The sequence below is a fragment of the Galeopterus variegatus genome, unplaced genomic scaffold, assembly GCF_000696425.1.
Source record: "Galeopterus variegatus unplaced genomic scaffold, G_variegatus-3.0.2 Scaffold1287, whole genome shotgun sequence".
Classification (NCBI taxonomy): domain Eukaryota; kingdom Metazoa; phylum Chordata; class Mammalia; order Dermoptera; family Cynocephalidae; genus Galeopterus; species Galeopterus variegatus.
Genome location: NW_007727398.1, coordinates 9,408 through 25,669, shown reverse-complemented (window position 1 = coordinate 25,669; position 16,262 = coordinate 9,408). Strand labels below are relative to the sequence as shown.

At 38.0% G+C, this 16,262-nt stretch overlaps 1 protein-coding gene across 1 annotated transcript in view; it reads right to left on the bottom strand.

The window, feature by feature from the left end:
- Window positions 1-15,189: 15,189 nt before the first annotated feature.
- The window catches only part of TF (transferrin), a gene marked incomplete at its 5' end in the record, with an annotated part of 5,460 nt that continues 4,387 nt past the window's right edge, over window positions 15,190-16,262 (bottom strand). Inside the window, one exon of the mRNA XM_008576098.1 lies at window positions 15,190-15,396. Within this exon, the coding sequence (XP_008574320.1) occupies window positions 15,362-15,396 (35 nt within the window). The remainder of the gene's footprint in view (window positions 15,397-16,262) is intronic.

Here is a 16,262-nt window from a genome sequence, read left to right as displayed (position 1 = left end):
CGAGAGGGGGCAGACCCTATCAACCAGCGACGTGAGGTGAGACCTGTGAGGAACTCAAGCATGATACAAACATTTAATCCGAATATAATGTGGCAAGAGATGTGACAGAAGGATGTACGGTGCGATTTGGGAATACGTAAAAGGACGCTGAGTCCATCATGAGTTCAGAGAAAAGCTGCTGGAGAGTGGAACTGAGTCCTGAAGGATGTTTAGCCTCTGCTGCAGTTAAAGGAAAAAGGATGAGCCGCGTACAAGAAAATAAGTACAAACCAGTGATATGCGCGGGACACTAAGTAATTCAGTGTTTGTACACTGTACTTCTAGGTCGGCAAGCTCAAATGTTTGCATTAAAGGAAGCAGCCGGGAAAGTCAATGCTCGGAAGGGCTGGGGGCTGTTGAAAACTGCAGCGGTCATTCCTGCCGAGAGGGGGCAGACCCTATCAACCAAATATGTACTAGATTTTCATTTGGGAGTCATGAGTAAAGAAGTGGTCATTAAAATCACGGAGTGAGTGAAGGATGAGGAGAGAGGAGCCCATAAAGAAACCTAAGAAGGAAGAGTCAGCGACACAAGAGTGAAGCAAACATGCCGTAGAAGGCTCCATAGCATATTGTGTAGCAGAGAGGTTCCTACGATGAGGCTTTGAATGAGAGTGAACTCAGGAGGATAAGCAGGGAGTGCGGGTATGGAAGCAAGTCTGTGGTGGGCGGGGAAGACAGTGGGGATGATGAGATGAATAAAATGAATGTTAATTAGGATAATTTCTAATACTAATGCGCACTTGCTGGTGCCAAGCATCGTTCTAAATTCTTCTAATAGATTCATTTGTTTAATCCTCACAATGACCCATTATTCCAACTTTACAGAGGGGAAGGTGAGTCATGGTTAAATAACTTCCTCAAGGATACATAGAAAGGGGCAGAGATGGGATTTGATCCTCGGCAGTTGGGTTCCCATATACTTAACTATATGCTCATCACACATGAGTAGTAGGATTCATTTTCGAGGCCTTTCTTGATAAAGGTAGGCAATAGGGACTCCAGATCAAGAATGTTTAGGATATGATGTTTAAGTAAGGAGACCAACAAGTTTATTTTCAGTTACCATTATTGATTTAAAATATAACTGGCAACAATATTGCCACATTCAATTTTTTTTTTCTTACGATCCTAACCTCTGTATCCGCCACCCAACATAAACACACACACATACACACACACACCAACACTCCTTGCTTCTTTATAATAACCATTGATTACTCTTTAGAAAAATCACTATTTGGATTCTACCATTTGACTTCCCTGTTGGGAAGTAAAAATACAGGCAAGGGGGACAGGCCAGGCAAGGGGGACAGGCCAGACAAGAACTCCACCCATAACTGTCTTAACTGTAAGGATATTCAATCAGAGCTATGAGAAAGAAAGAAGGCTGCCGTGGTGAAATTTGGGAAGGAAGAAAGAAGGTTTTAAAAGATACAGACTTTTTTCCCCATTTCCCCCCCACAATTCCTGGGCATTATGAATGCAAAAGAAACGTGCACAGCTTCTATACTTAGTGAGAAGGTGGCACCACGGTTCTCAGGAATTGGAGCAGGAGGGGATGGGAGCAGCTGCTTCCTGTGCTCATGCATCTTCACCAGGAACTCTACAGGGATGAGTGCAGAGGAGGGACTTGCACATACTGACTGCCGCTTGCTGAAAAGTGTTTTGCTCTTGATTCCAATAGCAGATGGAGAGTTGCCATGAAACCAACATAGCTGGAAAATTTTTCCTTCTGTTCTATAAACTAAAAGCATTCACCAGACACATTGTTTCCTCTTCTGATCCCCATAGCTCCAATGTGCAATGCAACATATCTCAGGACCTGGGATGCCAATCATAAGATTCCTCTGCTCTGGCTTATCTTTGTTATATATGGCTTATCTCTGTTTCTTTAAAAAATGTTTAGAGGATTTTTGAAATAAATTAAAATGACATATGCTGCTTGTATTAAAAAATCAAGAAATAATAAAAGACACAAAGATGAAAGCCACAAATACCCTCTATTTTTATATCTGATAAAAATTTTCTCAAGAAATTTCTCTATACATATATACCAATAAGAAGGCTGTATGAACAAGAGGAGTAAATAAAAATAAACTATTTTAAAAGATATTATAGTATTTCCCATCCCTAAAACAGTACCTGGCTCATGGGAGACACTAGTAAATTGTTGAATGAATGTTCCCAGGCCTGCTGTGTCCACCGCAGTACCCCAGGCTCCCAACTGTGTCTGACATCCTCCTTCCTTACATCCCTGCCTTAACAGGTATACTGGGGACATGTCACTCTGGCCTAAGAAATTTCATTTCTAATTTTGGCTTCTCAAAGAGTGGGTGTGCTGGAAAGAACAGCTATATTTGAATAGAGGAGCCATTTAGGATTTTCTTTAACATCATTTAGGATTCTTAGTTCAATACTCACAAGTGGGATCAGTCCCCCTCATCCATCAATTACACTTTGTCTGTAGGCATCTGGGAAGGCAGCTTGGGCAGCTTTCTCCTGTCTTTTAAAGGACAGAAGGGGAGGAAGGCAAGTCAGCTGTAAACACAACAGACCCTAACTAAGTGCTCCACTTCCGAGCTGACTGACTCACCCTGGTTGCACCATATCTAAGCTTTTTCAGTTCCCTCTGATACTCTGGACACTCCCACAGCATGCATTAAACAATGTAGTCAACACTTTCCAGATGTAGGCATTGGCAGGACCAGGCTCTATTCGAAAACTGCTATACCCTAGCTGGCACTAGCTTACACATCTCTAAATGCCTTAAGCTGAGAAAGAAACACCTGGAGTTCCTGGATGGTCCCTATCTGCTGATGGAGCAGCACAGGGTTATGATGCCTTATCTTTCTAAGGCAAAAGACGGTGATTTAAGGCCAGGCTTGATTGTAGCCCTGAGTCTCGGTCACATGCTGCCTGGTACTACAGAGGTACAGTGCCACACTTTTGGGTTCTTCCCTGAGGAGAGAAGGAAGAAGGCATCAGCCACAGCTGTCCTGGCTTTACTCACGGTGTTTTGTGATCACTACTCACTGGCATGTGGAAGTGTACACCCCGGTGTTACAGTGACGTGGACAAGAAGACCCACCATGGCATTCTACAAGGGAACATTCAAGTCAACTTACATTCACCCTTCCCAACCTCCAACTGGTGACACTCTTTCCTAGACATTCAAGGATAACTTCCTGCCTGTTAAACAGGGAATGGGGTCTGCTATGGTTTGAATGTCCCTTCCAAAACTCATTTTGAAATTTAATTGTCATCTTGATCAGTTTAAGAGGTGGGACCTTTAAGAGGTGATTAGGTCTTTAGGGCTCCACCCTCATGAATGGTTTAAAACCATATCTTGGGAGTGAGGTTAGTTTTGGGGGAGTGGGTTCCTGATAAAAAGGGTAAATTCCACCCAATCCCCTGTCTCTGTCTCATCTGCTCCTACCCTCTCTTGCCATGTTATGCCTTCCACCGTGTAATTAATGACTTAGCAAAAAGGCCCTTGATCTTGGACTTTCCAGCCTCCAGAACCATGAACCAAATAAATCTCTTTTGTTTATAAATTACTTAGTGTGTGGTATTCTGTTATAGCTGCAGAAAATGGACTAAGACAGGGTCCTTTCTTCTTCTTATAAGAGCTTCCTAATATTAACAGAATCTGATGGGACTTTTGGAGAGTTATTGGACATACTACCCTCAGACCTTAAAATATACAATTTCAAAATACCAGGAACTGAAAAATCCATACTGTTTTACTATCGAAATTCTCCCTGGGAGTCACTTGAAGAAAGTAATTGAGGGAACAGATATTTATTTTGAGAAATCGAATGGTATATAAAGGTACAAAATTAAAATTTACTCCTCAGTCCTTCCAAGGCTACTGCTCAACCCATAAACATATATGTTTATAGTTTCTTTATTCAAGAAGATGATTATATACTGTACATCTTATTATGAAACTTTTGTTTTACAGAATCATCTTTCCACAGCAGTTTATGTAGCTTGACTTCATTCTCCGTAAATTCTGCAGAGTATCCTAGTATTTGAATATATCCTAAATTACTCTAGTCCTCTAATGATGGAAACTTAGGATGTTTTCTTTTTTTCTTTTTAAGATTATTATACACACACTGTTATTGAATCAAAGAAGGTCACTCGCATTTGGGCAGCCCAGCTAATAAATCTGCATACCAAGATTTGCAATACAAAGATGAACTTTTATTGGAGGGTGCCAACCAAGCCAGCTAACGCTGTGAAGACCTGAACTCCCTGAAGGCTTAGAATCATAAGCATATATATAGGGTAAATTTTGAGAGTAGGGGTCTAAGGGTCATGCTGGATTTTGATTGGCTTGTGATTAAATCAGCACAGCTTGATTGATGTCTTCCTTGGCTTCTCAGGGTCTGGCTAGTACGTGCTTCAAAGCAAGGCTGCAGCTGCAGGTTGTCTGAAAAACAGCTGGACACTTATGTAAATAATATCATCCTGCCCCACCGAGGTTCAAAATATCAAATAACCGTGGAAAAGCAGGAACTCAGAGAAATGTGTGTTCAGCTGGTCTTATGCTTATCTTATATTCTGCTAGTCAAGCATACTCCTGTTTCTGGGAATTCAGCCAGTAAGTTTGCCTTGCAAACTTCCTCTGAGGCTGAGTCCTCCTTAAGCCCTAGGGGAAAAGGATCAGGGGATCAAATATGGAGGTCCTGCTGTTAAAATCCTTTGAAGGCACATCCATGGGATATACTCCTAGAAGTGCAATCAGGAATAAAGGATACATGTATTGGAAGGGTAATAGATTTGTCCGAACATCCCTCTAGAGAGAAGTTTCTCCAATTTAAATTCATATAGACATTAGGTAACAGTTAACTGATTTCTATATTCCTTCCCCTCGTCTGGGTGTTAATTTTTAAATTTTAGCTGGCCTAAAAAAATGCATGTTCTCATGCATTCTATTTCTTTAATTATGAGTGAGTCATTTCATGTTTTAGATGTATGTTGACCATTTGTATATTATGTAGTAATTGTCTCTAATATTTTGCCTAATATTAATATATTACTAATTATAATTAATTCATATAATTACTATAAAATTAATAAAGGAATAATTATTTGTATTGTTATGTTATTGGTAATGTTTAATATTTATATTAATTGTATTCATATTTTTATACTGATCTGTAAATGTAGACTGTCTGTTATTTCTAAAAATATTTTCCCATATTATTTGTCTACTTAGTCTTACTTATGTTTAAGTCTTATTTTGTCAGACTTAAATTTTGTCTGATCTGATAGATTAATACATTCCTTGATTGCTACTAAGTTTATGTAATGTTAGAAGGTCTTTCCAAATATATAAGAAATGTTAACATAGTAATGTTTTTATGGTTTTAATTATATATATAAACCTTTAATAGGTTTAGGAGATTTTTAGTTTAAGCAGTGAGCTGGAGATCCAGGAGTTTTTCTTCTGTTCCAAAATTCTTAGCTACTTTGTTTCTAAACAATTTAGTGAGTAACCTGTCTTTTCCCCAGCTTATATTGTCACCGTTCTCATATACTAAATTCTCATTTACATTAAACATGTGGAACTTTTATTCTGCTTCATTGTTTCCATGTGGCTACCACCCTTTCAAATTTATCATTGTGTTATCATACATTTTTTAAAATTTATTTATTTATTTATTTATTTTTTCTTTCTTTTTTTTTTTGTCTTTTTTCGTGTCTGGCAACGGATCGCAACCCTCGGTGTTGCGCCCGCACCTCACTCAGCCAGTGAGCGGGAACCGGTCTGTATGTGGGATCCGAACCCTCGGCAGGAGCGCCACCACGCTCCCAAGCGGCGCACTGTAGCAGTGCGCCACCGGGCCGGCCGTAAAATTTATTTTTTAAAATAAATTTTATTGTGCATATATAAGGTATACAACGTGATGTTATGGGATACATATAGATAGTAACAAGGTTCTGTAGTGAAGCAAATTAGCATATCCATCATATCATGTAGTTATCCATTTTTTTTGTTTTTGTGGCAAGAGCAGCTAAAATCTACTCATTTAGCATGAATTCCCAATACAGAACAATTCAATTACCTATGGTCCTCATGTTGTACATTAGATCTCTAGACTTGTTCATCCTACGTCTCTTCTGCTTTGTATCCTCTGACCTATATCTTCCCATCCTTCACCCATAACCCCAGTAACCAGTTTTGTTCTCTATCTCGTTATATTTGAATCTATTTTTAAAGATTACATATATAAGTGAGGTCATGCAATATTTTTCTTTCTGTGTCTGGCTTATTTCATTTAGCATAGTGTCCTTCAGGCTTATCTACATTGTGGTGAATGGCAAGATCTTGTTCTTTTTTAGGGCTGGATAATAGTCCACAGATGATCTGTGATATATACATTTCACAGTTTCTTTGTCCATTTGTCCATTGATGGACACTTAGGTTGGCTATTGTGAATAATGCTACAGTGAACATGGGAGATATCGTTATGAGCTGGTGATTTCATTTCCTTTGGGTTATATACCCAGAAGTGGGATTGCTGGGTCATATGGTAGTTCTATTTTTAATTTCTTTAGAAACCTCCATACTGTTTTCCACAATGGCTGTACCAATCTACATTCCCACCACCAGTGTACAAGAGTTCTCTTTTCTCTATGCCTTTCTTTTTATTTTAACATTTAAATGTACATATTTGTGGGGTGCTGTGTTGTTTCAGTACATGTATATCCTATGCATGGATTCACTTGGAATAGATAGTATAGCTATGCACCTGTTCATCTACTACTTCCCCTCCCCGTCTGGCCTCTGGTAACCATTATTCTACTCTCTGCTTCTATGAGAACCACTTTTTTTTTTTTACATTCCATATGTGAGTGAGATCATGTGGTATTTGTCTTTCTGTGCCTGCCTTACTCACTTAAGGTAATAGCCTCCAGTTGTATACATGTTGCTGCAAATGATGAGATTTTCTTTTTCTTGTACTTGAATAGTATTCTGTTGTGTATATATACCACAGGTTTTTTGTTTGTTTGTTTGTTTGTTTTTTATCCATTCATCCCATTGATGGGCATTTAGGTTGATTCTGTCTCTTGTCTCTTATGAATAGTATTACAGTGAACATGGGAGTGTAGGTGTCTCTTTGATACATTGATTTCATTTCCTTTGGATATATACCCAGTAGTGAGATAGCTGATTCATATGGTAGTTCAATCTTTAGTTCTCTGAGGAACCTCCAAACTGTTTTCCACAATGGATGTACCAATTTACATTTCCACCAACAAGGTAGGAGTGTTCCCTCTTCTTTGCATCCTTGCGAGAAAATAACTGTCTTTTTAATAATAGCCATTCTAACTGGAGTAAGATGATATCTCCTGTGATTTTAATTTGTATTTCCCTGATGATTAGTGATGTTGAGCATTTTTTCAGGTGCCTCTAGACCATTTGTATGCCTTCTTTTAAGAAGTGTCTGTTTAGGTCCTTTGCCCTTTTAAAAATTGGATTATTATTATTATTATTATTATTATGCTGTTGAGTTGTTTGAGTTCCTTATATATTCTGGATATTAGCCCCTTGTCTGATGTATAGTTTGCAAACACTGTCTCCTATTCTGTAGGGTGTCTCTTCACTTTATTGTTTATGTCCTTCGCTGTGCAGAAGCTTTTTGGTTTGATGTAGTCCCATTTGGCTAGTTTTGCATTAGTTGCCTGTGCCTTTATAGTTGTTCAAGAATGTGCTGCCCATTCCCATTTTGTATAGTATTACCCCAATGTTTTCTTCTAGTAGTTGCATAATTTGGGGTCTTAAATTTAAGTCTTTAATCCATTTTGAGTTGTTTTTTTTTTTCCTTTTATTATTTATTTATTTATTTTTGGTGGCTAGTCAGTATAGGGAACCGAACCCTTGACCTTGGTGTTACAAGGCTGTTCTCTACCCAGCTGAGCTTACCAGCCACCCCCTTGAGTTTTGATATTTGTGGAAGATAAGGGTCTAGTTTCAATCTGTGCATGTAAATATACAGTTTTCCCAGCACCATTTATTGAAGAGGCTGTCCTTTCCCCAGTGTATATTTTTGGCACCTTTGTTGAAAATTAGTTGGCTGTTAATGTGTAGGTTTATTTCTGAGCTCTCTATTTTGTTCCATTAGTTAATTTTTCTCTTTTTATGCCAGTACCATACCATTTTGGTTACTGTAGCTTTATAGTATATTTTGCAGTCAGGTAGTGAGATGCCTCCAACTTTGTTCTTTTTGTTTAAGATTGCTTTAGCTATATGGGGTCTTTTGTGGTTCCATACAAATTTTAAGATCGTTTTTTTTTTTATTTCTGTGAAGAATGTCATTGGTATTTTGGTAGGGATTGCATTGTGGGGTGCTGTGTCTGTAGACTGCTTAGGGTAATATGGACATCTTGATGATATTAATGTTTTCAACCTATGAACGGGATATCTTTCCACTTATTTGTGTCTTCTTCAATTTCTTTCTCTAATGTTTTATAGTTTTCTTTGTAGAAATCTTTCACCTTCTTGGTTAAATTTACTCCCAGGTATTTCATTTTTTTTTTGGTAGCTAGTGTAAATAGGATTACTTTCTTGATTTTTGCCTTCAGATATTTTGTTATTGGTGTATAGGAAGGCTATTGATTTTTGTGTGTTGATTTTGTATCCTGCCACTTTACTAAATTTATTATTAGTTCTAGTAATTTTTTGGTGGAGTCTTCAAGTTTTCTTTTCTTTTTCTTTTTTTTTTTTTTTTGTCTTTTTCATGACTGGTAAGGGGATCGCAACCCTTGGCTTGGTGTCGCCCGCACCGCGCTCAGCCAGTGAGCGCACTGGCCATCCCCATATAGGATCTGAACACGTGGCGGGAGTGTCACTGCGCTCCCAAGCACCACACTCTCCTGAGCGTGCCATGGGGCCGGCCCTTCAAGTTTTTTTTTATGTATATGATTATATCATCTGCAAATAGAGATAGTTTGACTTCCTCTTTTCCAATTTGGATGCACTTTATTTCTTTCTCTTGCCTTAATGCACTGGCTAGAACTTCCAGTACTAAGTTGAATCTGAGTGGGGAATGTGGGCATCCTTGTCTTGTTCCAGATCTTAGAGGAAAAGCCTCCAATTTTTGTCCATTCAGTATATTATCTGAGTTTGTCACATATGGTCTTTATTGTGTTGAGGTACATTTCTTTTATACCTATCTTGTTGAGTGTTTTTATCATGAAGGGGGATGTTGTATTTTATCAAATGGTTTTTCTGCGTTTATTGAAATGATCGTATGTTTTTTTCCCTTCATTCTGTTGTTGGCAGTGTGTCACATTTATTGATTTGCATATGTTGAACTATCCTTGCATCTCTTGGATGAATCCCACTTGATCATGATGAATGATCTTTTGAATGTATTGTTGGATTCGATTTGCTAGTCTTTTGTTGAGGATTTTCACATCTATATTCATTAGGGATAATGGTCTGTAGGTTTCTTTTTTGTTGTTGTCTTTTTCCAGTTTTGGTATGAGGTTAATGCTGGCCTTGTAGAATGAGTTTGGAAGTAATCCCTCCTCTTTAATTTTTCAGAAGAGTCTGAGAAGAATTGGTATAAGTTCTTTCAATTTTTTGGTAAAATTCAGCAGTGAAGCAGTCTGGTCCTAGGGTTTTATTTGTTGGGAGACTTTTTGTGATTGTTTCAATCTCATTACTTGTTATTTGTCTGTTTAAGTTTTCTAATTCTTCATGATTCATCCTTGGTAAGTTGTATTTATCCAAGAATTTATCCATTTCTTCTAGATTTTTCAGTTTGTTAGCATATAGTTATTCACAATAGTCTCTTAGGATTTATTATATTTCTGCAGTTATCATTTTTAATGTCTCCATTTCCAATTCTGATTTTATATGAGTCTTCTCTCTTTTCTTTGTTAGTCTAGCTAAAAGTTTATTGATTTTGTTTATCTTTTCAAAAAACCAACTGTTTTGTCAGTTTTTTGTATTTTTTTAAATCTCTAATTCATTTATTCCTGCTATGATCTTTGTTATTTCTCTCCTCCTACTAATTCGGGATTTTGTTTATTTTTGTTTTTCTAATTCCTTGAGGTGTAATGTTAGGTTGTTTATTTGAAGTCTTTCTTCCTTTTTGATTTGTGCCTTTATTGCTATACTCTTTCCTCTTAGAATTGCTTTTGTTGTGTCCCATAGGTTCTGGTGTGTTGTGTTTTTATTTTCATTTGTCTCCAGGAATTTTTAAATTTCCTTTTTAATTTCTTCTTTGACCCATTTGTTGTTTACAGAAGCATGTTGTTTAATTTCCATGTATTTGTACAATTTCCAATGTCCCTTTTGTTATTGATTTCAGTTTTATTCCATTGTAGTCAGACAAGATAGTTGGTATGATTTCAATTTTTAAAAATTTGTTGAGACTTTTTTGTGATCTAACATATAGGCTATTCTAGAGAATGTTCTATGTGTTGCTGAGGAGAATGTGTATTCTGCACCTGTTGAAAAAAGTGTTCTATAAATGTCCATTAGGTCTAACAGACTAGAGTGAAGACTAATTCTGATGTTTTTTAGTTAATTTTATGTCTGGATGATCTGTCCTTTGCTGAAAGAGGTGTATTAAAGTCCCCAACTATTATTGGGTTGGAGTCTCACATTAAGTCTAGTAGTATTTGCTTAATATATCTGGGTGCTCTGGAGTTGAGTGCACATATATTTAGAATTGTTATATACTCTTGTTGAATTGATCCCTTTATCATATAATAACCTTCCTTATCTTTTTTTACTTTCCTTGGCTTAAAGTCTATTTTTGATATAGGTATAGTCACTTCTATTCTTTTTTGATTTCCATTTTCATGAAATAACTTTACCCATCCCTTCATTTTCAGTCAATGTGTGTCTTTATAGGTGAAGTGAGTTTCTTATAGGCAGCATATTGTTGGTTCTTGTCTTATAATCCATTCAGCCACTCTGTCTTTTTATTAGGGAATTTAATCCATTTACATTTAGAGTTGTCTGGGAAAGACTTTATTTCTCCTTTATATTTGAAGATTAGTTTTGCTGGATACTGAATTCTTCATTGACAGTCTTTTTCCTTCAGCACTTTGAATGTATCAGTCCACTTTCTCCTGTCCTACAGGGTTTCTGCTGAGAAATCCACTCAGAGCCTTCTTAGGGCTCTGTTGAGGGTTATGTGTTTTTCTCTTGATAGTTTCAGTATTCTTACTTTGCCTTTGGCTTTTGATAATTTGATTATGATGTGCCTTGGGGTGTTCTTCTTTGGGTTGAATTTGATTGGTGACCTCTGAGCATCCCGTATGTGGATATGGTCACCTTTCTCTATTCTTGGGAAAATTTCAGCCATTATTTTCTTAAATATGCTTTCTAGTTCATTTCCTTTTCATCTCCTTCAGGTATATCAATTATGTGGAGATTATTTCACTTAAAGGAGTCCCATAATTGCTGCAGTTCTGTTTCATTTTTTCTAATTCTTTTTTCTCTTTGCTCCTCTGATTGGATAATTTCATATGTTCTGTCTCCAAGCTCACTGATTCTTTCCTCTATTTGATCAAGTATGCTGTTGGAGCTTTCTATTAAGCTTTTCAGTTCAGATAACATATTCTTTATTTCTAGAATTTCTATTTGGTTTTTTAAACTGATTTTCTTTGTCAAGTTTCTTGTTCTGCTCCTGCATTGTTTTCCAAATATCACTTAATTTTCTATCTGTATTTTCTGTGATCCCCTGAACATCTTTAGGAGGATTATTCTGAATTCTCTGTCAGACATGTCATAAATCCACTGTTCTTCTGGGTCCATTACCGGTGCTTTGTTGGTTTCCTTTGGTAATGTCATGTTTTTCTGTTCTTTGTTGATCTTTGTATATTTACACTGATGCCTGCACATTTGAGGAGACGACTACCTCTTCCAGGTTTTATAGGTGCTGTTTGGTGGTGTTAGACCTTTAATGCTCAATACTAGAACTTTGTCTCTAGTCCGTGGTTTTTACCTGTTCTGTGATGGATTAATAGCAACCACCACTACTTAAGCACTGCCCTGTTCTGTGGTTAGTTCCCAGATTGGAGGAAACTTCCTGCAGAACTTGAACTCTGTACTTGAGCTAAATTAGTGCCTTACTGTTGTTTCTCAGACTGGGAAAAACTTTTTGTGCAGATTGGATTTTAATTGTTGACGTTTTAGTCACTTCTGGATCATGTGGGATCACCACAGAAGCAACTGAGCTATGGAAATTCCAGACAGGGACTGAGTCTTTCCTGAAAACCATGCCCCCTGCAGTTCTGTCTCACTGACTGCTCTCCACTGTGTGGTGCCAGTGCCAAGGGGTAGACAGATCAGTTGTCTACACTACTCCCTGATGCACCCCTGGTGGATCACCCTCCCCCCCCCACTGCAAACATTTCCCATGGTTGGGCCCACACAAGTCCCTGGCAAAGACTCACCAACCTCTGGGTGAACCCTTTCTCCCATCAGCTGTGGCTTGTCCTTCCTATGCAGGTAACAAGGAAGCATATAGGCAGTTTTGATGACCTGGAGATGGGATGGTGCATTTTATTTTCTTTTTTCTTTTGCCGCCTGTAATGACACCTTTCTCCCCTGCAGACTCCAAGTAACTTCACACAAAGGGTGATGCTGCAGCTTTGCTGTCTTTAGGGAAATGCTCTGTGCACTGAGCCACACTGGTCTGGGGAATGACTGGGGCTAGGTCTGATCAGGGTGGTCTCTCCTCCTACTCACCGCTGGTTTTCCATGCCTTCACAGACACAGTGGGTCTCTCCGCCTCTTCCTCCAAGTTCTGGTCATTACAGGATGGTGGTTTTTGTGTTTTCATAGTTGTAAATTGATTCCTTGTGAGGGAGTGGTGCCATAGGATCATCTATTTTGCCATCTTGGTGACCTCCTTTGACCTTTTATTTATTTTTTTGGCAGCTGGCCAGTATGGGGATCTGAACCCTTGACCTTGGTATTATAATGCAAATCTCTAACCAACTGAACTGGCCAGCCTGACCTTTTGATAATAGCCATCCTAATGGGTGTGAGGAGGTATCTCATAGTGGTTTTGATTTGCATTTCCCTGCTGACTAATCATGTTGAATACCTTTTCATATACCTGCTGTCCATTTTTTCTTCTTCGAAGAAATGTCTATGTAGGGCTTTTGCCCATTTCTAATTGTGTTATTTGCTTGTCTAGTATTGAGTTGTATGATTTATTTATAAATTTTGGTTATTAACCCCATATCAGGTATATAGTTTGCATATATTTCTTCCCAGTCCATACACTACTATTTTATTTTGTTGATAGTTTCCTTTGCTGTGCAGAAGCTTGTTAGTTTGATATGGTACCATTTATTTGTTTTTGCTTTCGTGGCCTGAGTTTTTGGTGTGATATCCAAAAAATCATTGCTAAGGCCAGTGTCCAAGAGCTTATTATACATTCTAATACCTGGAAGAGCTAGTCGACTCTTACTATTCTTTTCTCAGAATTTTTCTTATGTGTTGCTTATTTTTTAGTTGAGCATTAGTATCATTTTGTCAAGGTAAAAAAATTTGTTTTTAATTGATTAATTTAGGGAGAATTGACATCTTTACAATATTGAGTCTTCCTATTCAAGACAATGTCTTTTTTACACTATTTTTTACTTTGTTAAGTGTGATTTAAATTTTTTTAAATGTAACTTTTATTTATTAAATGATATGTTTCATTTATTCTTGTTTATTATTGTTCTAACTCACTTTTATTTGTATAAAGGAAAATTATTTTATATTTTCATTCTCTTTCCACTTACTGAATTTTATTTTACCACTTTTTCTATTTTATTATTTTGTTCTCATGGATTTTCTATTTGTACAATCATCATTTAGAAATAATAGCAATTTTTGGTGTTTCTTTAAATATTATATCTTATTTAATTTTTTTATGTCATTAGATTGGCCACCAGCTCTACAACACTGTGAAATATTGATAGTAATCAATGTTTTTTCATGTTCCTAACTTTAGTGGGAATGCTTCTATTTCTTTGCCATTACATATATATGAGCTTTTGATCATATATTTATAAAATCATGGCCTACTAACACCTGTCCATTCTATTTTAGTAATTAATAATTAATAATGGATGTTGAATGTTATTGTTCTAACCCAATTGCCTAAGATTTCCAGGAACATACCTGTAATGAAACAAAGTTAGGTTTATGGCCTTGGCAATCAGAAAGACCACATCCCAGAGGAACCGTGGGACATCTCCCCAAACAAAAGACAAGATGGAAATAATAGGATTTGGGCTAATGGTGGAGTTCAGGGGAATATTAAGTGAGGCAGGGTGTTTTGTTTTGTTTTGTGTTTGTGTTTTTTTTGGCAACTGGCCAGTATGAAGGCAGGGTGTTGATAGGCTCAGAGAGCTGCTGCGTCAGAGAAGCTAATGAAAGGAGGGAAAGGGTTCCAAGGAAGTGAGTGTTCAGCTATATCACGTGCAGGAAACAGGCTCAGGAATGAAAGAACTAAATTGGTTTAACAGGTAGATGGTGATACTTGCCAGAGTGGCTTCAGGGAAGTGAGTGGAACAGAAGACTAATTTCTCTGTGTTCAGCCTATGATAATAAGTGAAATGTGGAAAAGTGAGCCTCCACCTTACAGGAAGCTGGGCTGAGAAGGGGAGAAGAGAGGACAGTAACTGCTGTGGCATCAGGCTCAAGGTATAATTTTTAGCAAAAGATGTTTCAGTGTTTCACTTTTTTTAACCAGTTAGGATCAGGATCTTGGCTATGCCTGATGGAATTCATTAAAAATGTCAAAATAATGGTAAGTCTTGTATAGTCTTTCTATACTCAATCAAGTGCTTGATCCCTGAACTCACTGCAATCTCTTTCCTGTCCCTTCCCTGGCAATACAAACACACATGCAGGTATGCACACGCATACATACAACACACACACACAAATGACCATATACATTTGGTTCTATTACAACAATCATGTAGACCCTTTTGAAAGGATTCCTCCCTGGATTGTACCCAGGAGAGGTGGCTGTGTCACCACACAAAGCTGTCGGGAAAGACCAGATGAATTTCGAGCTCAGAGGAAAGGCTCAGTTGCACAGATATTTAGTCAGATAATATAAAGAAATTCTTCTGTTACAAACATTTTAGGAAAGAATGGAGTTTTTGAAATATAAAATCAATAATTTTTATTTTGTGTCTGTGCACATGGCAACACAGAGCTGTGAAAATGGACATGGTTAACACAAACCACTCTGGCCAGCGAGACCAGGGGGAGCCTGTGGGTCTTTTGAGCTCCCATCTCCATCTGGGTGGTAGCTCCACCTCTTGGATTTTAGACTTTGTGGAAAGTGCAGGCTTCCAGGAGTCCTGTGGAGCAGAGCAAAGAGGAAGGACATTTGAAATCTACCTATATATATGTATGAACTGTTGAGAGAATGAACAGTTAAGAGTAGCACGAAAGTGCTCAGACCATTGGCATGCTCTTCTGATGTGTGGACTGGGCCATTCTCCCAGTGCCCGCCTCCACTTGCCTGCTCAGCTCCTGTGCCTGCCCTGGGGAGTGCCCACTCCAAGACTGTAATATGATTTCCTGCCCTACAGAATCCTTACCTTGTTTCTTATGGGCAGGGCTCACACACCTGAGTTCACGTGGCTAGAAGTTGCCCGGGAAGACTGTCCTCCCTGGCCTCTTCAGGCAAGTGAGGAAGTGACATAGCAAGAGGTACCTAGAATGTGCCAGTTTCTACGCTGGGAGCTAGGGATGGAGCAGAGAACAGTGGAGCCACACTGTCTCCCCTTGCAGAGGACACAGTTTAGGTAAATATTAATTTGGTTCTCACAACAGTGGGCCTGGATAAGCACATTGCTTATATCAGAATCACATGGTGCACAATAGCCAAGAGATGGAATCAACCTAAATGTCCATCAATGGATGGATAAAAATACTGTGGTATATATACACAGTGGAATACTACTCAGCTATTAAAAAGAAAGATATCTTATCATTTGCAGCAACATGGATGGAACTGGAAACCATTATGTTACGTGAAGTAAGTCAGGCAAAAAAGACAAATACCACATGATGTCACTCATGTGGAATCTAAAAAAAAGGGGGGATTCTCATAGAAATAGAGAGTAGCATAATGGTCACCAGAGGTGGCAGGTGGGAGGGGGGCAGGAAATGGGTACAAAACTGTGCTATGTACACTCAGTGAAACATTGTACAGTATATG